At 42.5% G+C, this 14,089-nt stretch overlaps 1 protein-coding gene across 2 annotated transcripts in view; it reads right to left on the bottom strand.

The window, feature by feature from the left end:
* Positions 1 to 14,089, bottom strand: part of LOC138472975 (gamma-aminobutyric acid receptor subunit pi-like) — a 1,132,082-nt gene that overhangs the window by 300,469 nt on the left and 817,524 nt on the right. For both annotated transcript variants that reach the window (XM_069611405.1, XM_069611406.1), the window contains one exon: positions 8,714 to 8,796. In XM_069611405.1, coding sequence (XP_069467506.1) covers positions 8,714 to 8,796 — 83 coding nt within the window. The remainder of the gene's footprint in view (positions 1 to 8,713; positions 8,797 to 14,089) is intronic.

Here is a 14,089-nt window from a genome sequence, read left to right on the forward strand (position 1 = left end):
ATCAGATGGTTCTTGACGTCTTGATGCATTGATAATAACTGTGCTGTCCAGAAGTCAACTGACGGGACCGGGTTTGTTGGAGGCAAGACGGTGGGAAGAACAGATGGGTGAAAACCCTGTATGCAAAAGTAGGGGCTGGTTTTAATCGCAGCATGATCAGAGTTGTTGCAAGCAAATTCAGCTACCGGGATCAAAACAGACCAATCATTTTGTACCCTGGAGGCGAAGCACAGCAAAAAAGTTTGAGGGTCTGGTTAACCCTTTCGGTAATGCCATTAGTCTGGGGATGGTATCCAGAGGATAAGGCTTGTTGGATTCCTAATGATTTACACAGATGCTTCCAAAACTTTTAGATATATTGAGGCCCACGGTCTGAGATAATCTTGGTGGGCAGTTCACGTAGTCGGAAGATATGGGTCACAAAAATGCCTGCCATCTCTGGCGCTGAAGGCAATTTAGCCAACGGAGTAAAGTGGGCCATGTGAGAGAAGAGGTCTATGGTGACCATTATGGTGGTATGTCCTCTGGAGGGAGGTAGATCCACTATAAAGTCCATGGCTATGGTTTCCCAGGGTCGGGACGGTAGATACGGTTGGAGGAGAAGACCTGATGGTTTCCTGTTGTCTATCTTTTTCTGGTTACAGATGGAACACGCCTGGATGTATGCCTGAATGTCCTTGATCATCCTTGACCACCAGAAATTTCTCTGAATGGATTGAAGGGTGCACTTAATTCCATGATGCCTGGAATGGTAGGTGTCATGGCACTGGTGTATTATCTTGCTTCTCAATGTTTGTGCAGTAATGACTAGCCGCATGCCTCTAAAAAGGTACCCATCTCCAGTGGTTAGAGTCCATGGGTAGGTTTCCTGGTAGCCCTTCCAGAGGTCAGAGGTAGAGGTTTCTGACTTGATTTTGTCCAAAAGAGTGTTAGACTGGGCTATGAATACGGTGCTAGGAAACATCCTGGGGAGAGCATGTGTTTCTTCTGGTGGGTAATCCAGTGTGGATAGGGCATCCGCAACAACGTTGGACGTTCCTTGATATGCTGAAAGTGGAACTGTTATTGGGCATAGAAGAAGGCCCAGCGTCCCTGATGGCTGTTTCTGCGCTCCATGGATTGTAGGACCTGCAGGTTCCGATGGTCAGTTCGCACCAGCACTGGGTGTCTTTCATGCAGAAGGAGGTGGTGCCATTCCTTGAAGGCTTTATGGGTGGCAAGCAGTTCCTTTTCCAGGACTGAATAATGTGTCTCACTGGGAAACAATGTCCAGGATAGGTATGCTATGGTGTTTTCTTGGTGATTTCCAGCTTCTTGTTTCAGAACTGCCCCTATAGAATACTCCAAAACATCAATCTCCACTAGGAAGGACTTAGTCGTGTCGGTTGGGCCAGGATGGGTCCCTGTGTAAACTTCTCCTTCAGAGTTTGTAAGGCGGCTTCTTGTGTGGACGACCACCGAAAGGGCATGTCTTTCTTTCGTAAGGACACTATTGGCTGAACAATGGAGGGGAATGTGGGTATGAATTTCCTGTATAAGTACATAAGGCCCAGGAAGGATTGTATCTGTTTGACAGAGCACAGGACAGGCCAGGAAGTAATGGCTTCAACTTTGGTTGGATCCATTGCCACCATTGAGGGCTCAGGATGAATCCTAGGTAGCGTACTGTGGATACATGGAAAATACACTTCTCGGGTTTGGCTAACAAATGATGCTCTCGTAGTCGTTGCAGAACCGAAGAGACGTGTTCCTGATGCAGGGGTGGATCGTCGGAATACACCAGTATATCATCCAAGAAGACTATGACAAAAAGAAACAACATGTCAGAGAAAACCCGGTCCATGAAGAGCTGAAAGACGGCAGTGGCATTGGTGAGACCAAAAAGGCATGACCAGGTATTCCAAATGTCCAAAGGATATTCGGACGGTAGTTTCCATTCATCGCCTTCCTTTATTTGGATCAGGTGATAGGCACCTCGTACATCTAAGTTGGTGAATATCACAGCACCTCGAAGGGCTTCCAGTATATCCGCAATATGTGGCAAGGGATACCGTCTTTCCAGGTGCATAGGTTCAAAATCCTGTAGTCCAGACAAGGTCGAAGGTCTTTGGTATCTTTTTTGGGCACGAAGAACAAGGAGGCTCCTGCTGGGGACTTGGAAGGGCAGATGGTTCCATTAGTGAGGTTGGTGTCCAGGTATTCTCATAGGGCCTTTTTCTCGGGTTCTGAAAGAATGAACATTCAGCCAAAAGGAATAACTGCATCCTCTTTGGTATCGATGACACAATCATGTAGTCTGTGAGGAGGCAAGGATTGAACTATGGCAGATGAAAAAACATCTGATAACTGATGGTAGACCTCTGGTACCTGATAGATATTGGACACAGTAAGTGGTTGGTGGTCTGATCTTCCGCTGTCCATGGGTATGGTGAGATGTGATTTCTGAGACAGACAATGCGATAATCAGAATTCAGATTCTAGAAACAGTGATCCAGCTGTCCAATTGATGTAGGGGTTATGTCTTTGTAACCATGGCATGCCCAGGACCACTGGATAGTGAGCCGCCTTTATGATATTGAATCTTAAGTGTTCCTGGTGGTTGTGGATGGAGAGCAGGATTTACAGAGTTTGATGGGTAATTGGTCCGGAAGATAAGAGAGATCTGTCAATTCCTTCTACTGCCTGTATGATGTCCTTGGGTTCTCTTGGGAACTTGTGCCTTTGGGCCCACTCATCATCCATGAATACGCCCTAAGCTCTGCAATCTACCAGAGCCAGGACTGAATGTGATCCCATGTCGGTGGAAGTTAGGGTCACTTGAAGAACCACCAAGGCACATCTTGAAGAAGGGTCCACGGAAAGAGGTGTGGAGCAGGTCCCTGCCTCCCGAAGCTGGGCTCTGTTCAGGATCAGGAGCTGGCGTTTCCCGAATGCCTAGGGGGAGCTATGGGACAATTTCTTACCAGGTGCTTGTCTGACGCACAATACATGCACAGACCGCTGTCAAACCTGCAAGCCCTTTCCTGAGAAGTCAGGGGTTCTCGCATGGCACCCAGCTGCATGGGTTCAGGCTCAGTGGAAGGTGTTGAAGGTGGGTCCCTGGAAATGGGATAAACTGCTGATGATTTCTGTTGGGGGCTCTGTGTCTTCTTCCTTTCTGCCTTTCTCTCCTGAATTCGGAAATCAATCTGTAATGACAAATCCAAAAGGGCTTGGAAGGATCCTGGGCATGCTATCCTGGCTAGTTCATCCTTGACCTCTTCGTTCAAGCCATGATGGAATAGGGTAAAACATGCTTCTGGACACCAATCAGCATCCTTGGCGAGCTGCTTGAATCAGGTAACGTATGATAACATATCTTGGGGGCCTTGCTGGAAATCCAGCAGCTTCTCATGAGCAGAATACACCTGGTCTGGGCAGTTGAACATGGCCTTGAAGGCCACAATGAACCATTATAGTTGTCCAACAATAGGTCCCCTGCGGAAACTAGAGGAGTGGCCCAGGCCAGGGCATTCCCGAGAGGTGGGATATCACAAAACCCACCTTGGCCCTGGGAGTGGAGAAATAATAAGGCTTAAATGTGAAGTGGACCAAGCAGGAGTCCAGGAGGGGGCGAGTGTCTTTGGAGCGCCTTCATACTTGTCCACTATGCCACCCACTAGGGCACTTTCCTAGTAGGCCAAGTCTCGGGATAGTACAAGCTGCTTCAAAGCTGCATTTTCTGCCTTAAGGTTCTGGACCTCGGTGGATAGCTCCTGCATACCCTGCAAGAGATACTGGAGAGCGGGATCAATCTTGGGTAAGGGGTTATGTTGCTGGTGTCTCAAACTGTCATATTCAGAACTTTGGCTCACCTGTAGAGGCTTTGGTGATCTTCTTTTTGTGGTTTCTGGTTTCTCCCTTTTTCGGGAAGAGCAGGTCTCGTGGAGGTAAGGGAGTGATTCCCCCGACGCCACCCTGCTGAGAAGTCAGTCGGGGCTCCAGCCACAGGTGAGAACAGTTCATGCAGGAAGTTACTCCTAGTCCCTGGGAAGGCACAGGAATCAGATGCCAGGAAGGAAGCTGGAAGCCCGGGGAAGGAACAGGAGCGGTCCGAAGGCAACCACGGTAAGAGGAAATGGAACGGCAAGTGCTGTGTACTCCAGGAGGGGCGACAAGGAAGGGGAGGGGGAACGGCAAGGATTTTGGTACTGGAGAGGGACCGCCCAGGAATAGAGAGGATTAGTGGATTCTGAGATGTACAGAGCACGGAAATTACTTAGCGTTGAGATGCGCCGACCTGCGGGGGCGTGGCGCTTATCAAGGAAACAAAGGAAAGTCGTGGGAACTAGACCGCAGTTCCCACACACTATCTGACATGTTGAGGGGTCCAGAAGGTTCCCATGATACGGCGCCGGAGAGACCAAGTCACCCAGAAGGGGCAGTATCGGAGTTTCAGGGCATAAACAGTTGAATTGTACAAGGGTGCTCGGCCAACTGTAGGCCTTCTGGTAGATTTGCTACTGCCATGTAAAGGAACCTTCATTTTCTCTTAATACAATACAAGGATTGCATGATGGACCATTCTTCCAATCTTTATCCATTCTTGACTTCTGAACAATTGAACTGAATGTATTTCTAGGTGCGAACCACTACTTTCAATCTAGAGACATGGGTTTCAATGTATTTATACATATGGACTTGTAGAGCCATTTATCCCGATGAACATTTATTATCTACATGGATAGATATTACGTATTGCAATCATTTATTTTATAAACAAAAGAACTCAAATAAGGACCTGGTGGTACTTGTGTATTAGCAATGTATTGGTAAGCTACTTAAAAACAAGAACGAAAACAAAACAAAAAAAATTATTGCAACACAAAAAGTTCAAATCATGTGCAAAACACATATGCAAAACACATACCTGTTTAATGACATGCCAACTTGTGAATGATTGACAATGCAAACAATAACTAATTATTGTTAAGACATTGAGTGCCAATATTGATATTCTCACAAATGTGCTGAGGATCACATGGAATGATGTATGTACAGCCAGGATTTTAGTTTCTGCAGAGGCCCTTATTTATTTTAGCACTGTACAGAAACGAAGGGGCGAATAAGTGTAGGAACAGGTAGCCATGCATTTTAGCTATGCAAGAAGGTTAGCGTGACCTCAGGATCCTATAGCAAGTGTATGATGGTGTGCCAGCCTGCAGCAGGTGTGTGTGGCTTAGCACAGATGTCAGACACTGATGAGAATTCATACAAACCAAAGAAAAGTGTGTGCATACTATAGCTTGAATTGCTTGAATAGCGTAGCATGGCACAGCATGACAGTGTAGGCTAACAAATATAACCTTGACTAATTTCTAACCCGTAAACAACTAACATTAATATACTAAAATAACTATTGATTAGGATGGTGCAAATTATACGTGCACACTGGGGGTGCAGATTCTGGATGCATACACAGTCTCTGCAATGCTGGTTTGGAAAATATAATGCACACATTGCAAATCCATCCACAGTGTGTGGACGGAAGGCTTCACAATGAATTTACAGAATCATTCTGCCCGAAATAGTCCATTTTGTAAGCCCTCAGCACAGGAAATTAGAATGCAAGTGTTTCAAATATCCATCTGGGGCCACTGTACTCAATGTTGTATGAAGTTCACTGTGAAGAATCAGGAAGGTTTGAAACATTACCATGGTGTGTGCTAAAGATGGGCAGAATGTTTGTAGAAACATTATTCCTGACATCACCATTTATGCAGGAATGAGGGGAAAAGAGGAAAATAATACATATTGTATAAAGGATTAAAGAGGACAGCAGATGAGTGGACTTAAAAGAGAGAGGGGTTGACTAGGGGGCTGATCCAGAGAGAGCAGAGGAGGGAGGTGCGAGGGAGAAAAGAAAGGAACATTCTGGGATCCAAGGCCTTGCTGGGTGGCTGCGTGTGTGCTGAAAAGCTGCAGTGATGATTTGACCTCGGCTGCACCAGAAGGAGGGTGTTGTCCTGACTACAGCTGAGGGGAGAGACAGCCTTCACCCTGTCGTGCAGACGAAGTGACATTGATCACTTGGTAAGCATTTAAGTGCCAAATAAAGAGAGATTCTTACATGATTTAGATGATTTTTACACTAATTATCATTATTAAAATTAGGCACGAAAGAGGAAAATTCCTTTCCTCTTCATTCACTGGAGAACAAATGTATTATCCTCTATGGAGATAACTATTTGTAGAAAAAGGGGAGTTTACCACATACCCAAAGCAACAGTTAAATCACAAGGTAGATTATATTTTAAAAATTGCTTTTCCAAGCTTTGACAAAGGAGAGGCCTGCTTCACTTGGCATGGAGGAGACTATTTGCCTGGTGTGAAAGAGCCCGGGTAATCGATAATGAAATAGCTGTGAATTTAAACACATTGTAATAATAAGTTGTGAAAACAGTGTTATCTGCTAACCAGGAATGTGTGTTTTCCCCAATGTTTTTCATGCATCCAACGAATGTGAATTGTGATATTGCTCTCTCTGTTTTTGTTATGGTTTGCAGAACATTTTAAAAGTGAATCGTAGAATCACAAACGCTGTGCATGGTTGGATATCCTGTGATCTGTTTATTCTTGTAATGCATATAGTGTAAAGCTTGGGGAGGGGCATTTGATACTGTCAGTGGTAAAATGAGTGTGTTCAGCCCTACACTAAATCTGGCAATTTTAACCAGAGACGACCAGAACAAAAGAAAATAAGAGATGCACATTCCCCATGTTTAGATGCATGCTTTATCAAACAAAGAATATGCATATTATTGCATGCGTTTACAGGTAGTGGTATCAACCTGGTGAAGGTGAGCAGAGATATATAAAGAATCCAACAAGACCCAAACTCATGTAACTGCAAATCTAGGTGTTTCATGAAAACACCACTTTATAGAGAATGATGGGCTTTGTGTAATGTGGTATGGAGAATGCAAAGGAATCAGAAAGGAAAGAGTGGGGTCCTTGATCTGGAAAACTACCTATGTAACATCATTGTTCAGTGCACTGCACACCAAGTAGATAATCAAAGAAATAAAATGTGTTTTTTATTTGATTAAGATTATATGATCTAATTTGTACAGTTTATGAAGAGTGAAAGGTGTGCACAATGTGGCCTGGTGTGCATGGAATAATTATGAGAACACGGCTCCTCTATCTTAAGGTGAGGCCACCAATTCTCAACTCACTAAAGACACTATTACATTGAATTAAAAAAGGCATTGTATATTCATGATATATGGTTGGTTACGGTCTGAGTGATAAATGTTAGCATATAGTTCAAAATGTAATTCGCATAAGGTTCCACAAGTCATGTGAGTATTAGCACTTAGTGCTTAATGTGTATCGGTCAATTCACCATCAATAGGCTAAAGTAAAATGTATAAAAAGAGAAGAGATCCAAAAAGCATATGTCACTTCATGTTTAAAAACATACACTTTCCAAAATAGACTATTGAATACATTATTAGATTTTTGAATTTCAAAAAAGAGCCCTACTCCCCAATTTGAATACATTTATAAAACCTACCCATGTGTTTCAGAGTTACATCAACTCAGACAATAATGTTAATAGACTTCAAACTCCCTGAAAAGAGAGGGTAAAGGTATTTTCATAAATAATAGTAAGGCACATAATGATTTTGTGCAATTTACCAGAAAAAGAACATGTGAAAATATTTATCGTAATTGTATTCTGTTTGTAAATTGAAGGCTGAATTGTACTCAATCACATAGTGAATGTACATTGTTCTTATGCAGTATGCTTTATAAAAATGTGCTGTAATTCATGGTGGTCATTTGCTTTATTTCCATTTCGAGAGTGTTTTGTTGTGCTCTTTAATAATGTTGTCAATATAGACAATATAAAGTCTCAAAATGCGTTTCTGCTTACACTTTATTTACAGATGAGGAACTCCTTACCTTTTTCTGACTGACACAGAGAATGCATTATCTGGTAAATATTGCAAAATATTAGGCTGCCTTACAATTAATTTTAAAAACAACACACACAAATCACCTTTTTCCTCTATTTTCAAGGAGTTTAAATATTATGACCATTATTGTCTGAGTAGGTGTAACTTTGAAACACACAGGTAGTTTTTAGAAATTCACTCAAATTGTGGAGTAGGGGTGAGCATTGAAATTAAAACATGTATTTAAAAATATATTCAATAGTCTATTTTGAAAAATGCATTTTTTTTAAACATGACGTGATGTATCCATTTTCGATATCTTTTTTCTACCTTTTAGTTTAGACTAGTGATTAATTTGAAGATTTTGAAGATGGTCACGTGACCGAAACGTATTAAGCTATAAGCACTAATACTCACATCTTTGTGGAACTATATGGGAATAACATGTTGAAGTATATGTTGCATTTATCAGTAAGACTGTAAGCAACAATATATAGCATGAATATACAATGACTGTTATTAAATTACTATTTCAAAGTAATAATGCCTTTATTGAGTTGAGCTTCTGTTGCCTCACCTTAAGATAGACGACCCCTGTTGTGGTAAGTGCTTGATCAGAAAACCATTCCTGAATGGCACAGTAACAGTGTGTAAGCTTTCATTAATAATGTTGTGAATCAATATAATCCAGGGTCTTTTCCGGCCAAAGGTTTAACTGCTATATAAAACATGGACATAAAACAAATTTTGTTAATATGAAATATTCTTACAGCTTTCCAGTTGCAAAGTACACGTCTGTTTATCCATTGGATATTTTGTCAAATCCATGCTGCAGGCAACCGTTGTTGTGATCCTGTAGAAATAAGTATATTTAGTTAGGAATAACATGTTCTCATAATGCAAAATGTTACCTTAGTTATGTTTATACATAAACTAACAGAGAAATACCAATAAATAAGACAACATGATTAGTTAACATATAGCACCTATTGTCTTCAACACATTATATAGACACTTTGCAGTAATTTCTGCCACTCCATTCTGAAAACCATTTGTAAACCTTCTGCTATGTGCAGTGGGGCATCTCAGAGGAACAGGTGCTGAAGATTTGGAGTGTGTATTTATAGTGTTGCTTGATGTGGCAGTGAAGGCTCCTCCAACCCCAGCATTGCTTCCACAGAGAAATATAAAGACACCTCTGCAACACTACCCTTAGGAGTACAGCTCCAAAAAAGTGCTTGTTTCTTACAAACAATACTTAGACTACCAGTATTCAAAGCCTGTCTTTGTAATGGTATAGGTCTGGTGCTATGATAGTTTGTTTGTTTATTTTATTTATATAGCGCACCTGACCCAGAGGTATGTGGGTGCTTGTGAAGGTAACGGTTACATGGTAAATAGTATACATAGTATACAGGAGAATACAGTTATACAGAAAAATAGCAGTCAACAATACATTAGAAAGGTCAAAGTACAAGGGTAACGGGAGGGTCAAACGGACGGACAGCAGAATGTAGCGTTAGCATGGCTAGGTTAGGATTTATTGAGAATCCAAGTAATAGCGTGTCGTCGGAATATGTCAAAAGATTGAATCGTTTTAATATCCTGTGGGAGTGTGTTCCATAACTGAGCAGCTAAAACCGGGAAACTGGCGCCGCCAGCTCTTTTTAAGTTATATCTGGGCACGACCAGGCAAGATGAATTGGATGATCTTTTGATTCTAGATGTCAGTTGTGTGTGAATTTGTCTGTGAGATAGTGCGGGGATTGGTGGTTGAGTGCCTTGTAAGTAAGGCAGATCGTTTTCAGGACAATTGTTTCTTTTACAGAAAGCCATTTGTATTGCCTTTAGTTGCTGAAATATGCTCTCCTCTAGGGATATTCAATGCTGCTCTAAGCGCATTGTTTTGTAGAATCTGTAGTATGTTAGTGATGGATTTATTAGCGCCTAAGTAGAGGCTATTGCAAAGGTCCAGTTTAGATTGTATAAGTGCGCTGGCCAAGGTGAGACAAATGTTAGATGATAATAAAGGTCTACAAGCCCTGATCAACTTTCCAGTGTAGGCTGTGGCAGAGGCAGTCATTTTTACCTGCTTGGATAGAATTGAGTGGGCCTCAAGGTAAAAACCTAACGTTTTTAAATTTGTGGCTATGGGTCTATTGTTCCCATCAATAATGATACTTGTGTAATTGGGGCTCAGTTTATGAAGGTTATTAGTTTATCCGACTAAGTAACTCAGTCTTATCATCATTCAGGCAGAGGCCATGTGTGGCCATCCATGCCTGAATGATGGTGTAGACTTTGTTAATCAGGGTGACATCTATGTCATAAGTTCCTGATAGAGGTAGAGGTTTCTGGGTGTTGTCTGCGTAATTGGTGTAGGTGACACCCAGCCGGTCCAGCTTGTCGAATAGTGGCTTTGTAAAAATATTGTAGAAAGTGGGCGAAACGCAGGAGCCTTGTGGGACTCTGCAGGTGATGGGGATGGGATCAGCCGCAGCCATAGGTGAGAAGACACGCATTGTTCTATTCTGGAGAAAAGATTGTATCCATATGACTGCCGAGCTAGAGAAGTGTGCTGCTGATGAGAGGTGCTCACATAGAATTTTATGGTCTACCAAATCAAAAGCAGCAGATAGGTCTAGGAGGAGTAGGATAGCAACTTTGCCTTTCTCTTTCAGATTGTCAATCTGGTGTTTGAGGTCAACAAGGGCAGTTTCCATTCCATGCTGGGTTCTAAAACCAGATTGGCGGGTTCTGAGTAGTTGGTTGGATTCAAGATAGTCTTAAATTTGTAGATATGCAATTCTATCCAAGATTTTCAATAAGAAAGGGACTTTCGTAATCGGTCTATAAATGGTCGGTATAGCCGGGTCTAGTGTCTGTTTCATGAGTAATGGGGGAACCCAGGACTGTTTCAGGTTACTTGGGACGGAGTTACTGACGAAGGATGAGTTTATATGTTTTGTAATGAAGGGTGCTAGATCTCTAGCTGCATCTTTTATAATCTGAGTGGGGCAGCTGTCACCTTTACAATTTGAAGGTTTTAGAGATGAAATAACTTCTTGAACTTCAGGTATGGACACCTTATTGAATTTGAATCCTGAATTGAGGTATCTGGTAGAGGGTAGTGTAGGGGTAGTAATGTTGCTGGTGGTGAGTTGTGACCTTTTGTCCGCTATTTTGTTCTGGAGTCCTTTAATTTTGTTAGAGAGGGCATTGTGCATACTGGTGCACCAGTGTTTATCCTTAGTGCAAGTATCTGCTGGTGGGTGGTAGGTTAGGGTTTTCTAGCTCTCTTAGGATGTTAAATAATTCTTTCATGCTGGAGCCTGCTTTGCTTATTCTGTTATTGAAGGTATCTTTTTTGGTATGGATTATCTCATATTTGCAGGTGGCAGTGATGGTGGTTAAGTTAATTTTGTTCTCAGGTGTAGAGGTAGATTTCCAGATTGATTCCACTTTCCTCTTTTCTGTATGTAGTACTTTATGTTCAGGGGTAAACCAAGAGTTCAAGTGGGCTTTTGGTTTACTTTTGCGTAATTTTAGAGGTGCAATAATGTCTATAGCGTTAGTCATGGATTTGTTGTAAATATCAACCAACAGGGTGTGCGTCTTGACGACATTGGGAGGGAAAGGTATTCTGTACAGTAGAGGTGTGCCCTGTTTATCATAGGGTGTGGTGACTGGGTATAAGGTGGGTAGAAACAAGGTAGGCTTAATTCTGGAGTCCTGGATGATAGGATTAAGTACTGGTAGTAATGGCATGGGTGGAATAGAACTATGAATATGTGTAGTGGTCACATGTGTAGTGGTCAAGGAGCTCCAATGTTCCATCTTGGATAGGTGGGATCATCTAGTAACCGGGCATATGGAGGTGAGTATGAATGGCAAGGTGCAAAGTAAGCTAATCATGGTATGTCCCCTATCTATACCATGTGTGAGTGTAAACTGTGTCATAGGGATCACTCCAGTGTTAGTGATAGCATTAGGCTGGTATATTTATACAAATTGCATAGTAGAAGGGTAGCTGGGGCAGTAAGTGGATGTGCTCAATATGGACAATAGTCAGACACAATAGGCTGGTACAACTCAATTGTAAAAACAGGTATGCTAGATCAAAACAGTAGTAAAACAAGTAGGCTAGTTCAAATCAGTGATCAAACAGATGGGCTAGTTCAAAACAATGGCAAAACAGATTGGATGGCAAGCAAGGAAAGTGGGTCACAGGGCCTGGATTGGCAAATCAGAGTCAAGTTAGGATTAAAGCAGTTGGATGGACAAGGTGTGTACTGTAGACAGCTTACTCACAGATGCTATACTTTTCAAACAATCTATTGTGTAGTTGATGGGCAGGTTGCTTAGTGCAAGCTATAGTAGACTAGGGTATGCAGGCAATCTAACAATCTATACTTCTGTAGATGCGTGCTGTGGTCTCAAGCAGAGACTCGAGACAGCTAGGTTAACGTAGTAGCAGGATTTACTGGTGGCGGCTTGACAGAAAGGGTAGGGGTATTGTTGTACCTTATTGGAGATAGGCCCCAGTTTCCCTTGGCGAACAGAGGCCTTTGTCCACACCCTTCATCTCGCAGGCCGGCTTCTGCCTGTCGGTGAGGTCGATTGGACGATGTAGGCTGTTGGTTGCTTAGGAACGAGGAACAGCCTCGTTTTCACTCCACATCGTGCCGGCCATTTTGGGGTCAGGCATTGATGCCAAATAAGGCGGATCTCTCGAATCTAGATGATGAAGAGCAGGATCAAAGTGCAGCGCAGCAGCCTGCAGGTACCGGGTTGAGGTACCTTATGTGATCCTAATGGCATCAGATTCGTTCATGGCACGGTGAGGTCATCGGATGCAAGGTGGGGTGCGGTTAGTTCCACCAGACTTCTCTTGCAGCTGTGGGAAAGGGAGGGGCTCCTGCCCTCTCCTGCCTGGAAGGTGGGAACTGATTGATAGTCTTCATATGACTACAATTGGTGACTGCTGATGTTCTATTCCTCCCTTTCCAAAGCACTTTTGTTGAAAATATTCTTCAGTAGCTGTTGCCTGTGGAAATGTATATGGACTGGACTAGTCCTCCAGCATTTAGGTTACACATGTGGCCAGCACTAACAGCATGGAGCACAGAAGAGTGCAACTGGAACAGTTAATCGGTCATAGGGGAAGTTGAGTAGTTGGATTTGAAAAGTCTGGTATAGATGCATTTGCTGTTGGGATGTTGTCATTATAGTGACAAATTGGGTGTTGGACTTCCTGAAACTGCCACTACCATTCCTCCATTTTCCAGGACAGCAGCAGAAGCATGTCATTATCAGAAATGTGCTGCTTTGAATGATGCCTAAATCAGCAGCACAGCCATATACATCCTTGCAATTATCACTGCAGATGCACAAGTAGAACGACAAGAGAGAAGGACATGCTTCCTCTGACAAGTCAGTGGATCCTAAGAGGCCATGGTTGCAATAGATCAATGGGAGTATTGTAAAATGTGGCTGGAGCTGAAGGATCAGTGCAGTATTTCAATTGAGAATAAAACAACTTGTATTGTAAAGTCAGGTATCAGCTCCTACTCCTGATCATCCACATCTCAAAGTGTTGAAGGAATGTCCCCTATAATTACATAAACTAGATGTTCTTCCACAGCTGAACATATTGGGGGGAATGGTTACACCATTGAGTGGCACTGATACCCAAAGAGAAATTGGGTAATTGAGACACCTGTTGTAATAATGCTCCAGACCCGTCTTTGATCTTTTTGCATGGCTGCTGCATACCAGTTATCCTATTGCCAAAACTGAAGTCTTTTTTTTTCTTACAAGCCTCGCCTATTTGAATGAATTGTTCATTCCGGACGATGTCCTTGGCCTGTCTACATTTTTTGTCGGACCAGCCTCTGGCCTTAGGACTAACTACCCTGAGATAATCATTGTAGCACATCTCCTCAGCAATAATCGCATTTACCTCATATACGTAAAATATGTCAGAGGATTGGAGACCCACTGATGGATACCTTCAATATGCAAGAGAGAAGATTCAATCTCCTTAGTAGACCTATCCTCAGTGAGGTCCAGTTTCCAGTTCTCCTTTGTGTTCTAAGTTCAAAATAATATCAGCCCTAGCATAAGTTACAAATAGGAACTTGAAG

The sequence above is a fragment of the Ambystoma mexicanum genome, chromosome 8 (genome assembly GCF_040938575.1).
Source record: "Ambystoma mexicanum isolate Mex_15411 chromosome 8, UKY_AmexF1_1, whole genome shotgun sequence".
NCBI lineage: Eukaryota > Metazoa > Chordata > Amphibia > Caudata > Ambystomatidae > Ambystoma > Ambystoma mexicanum.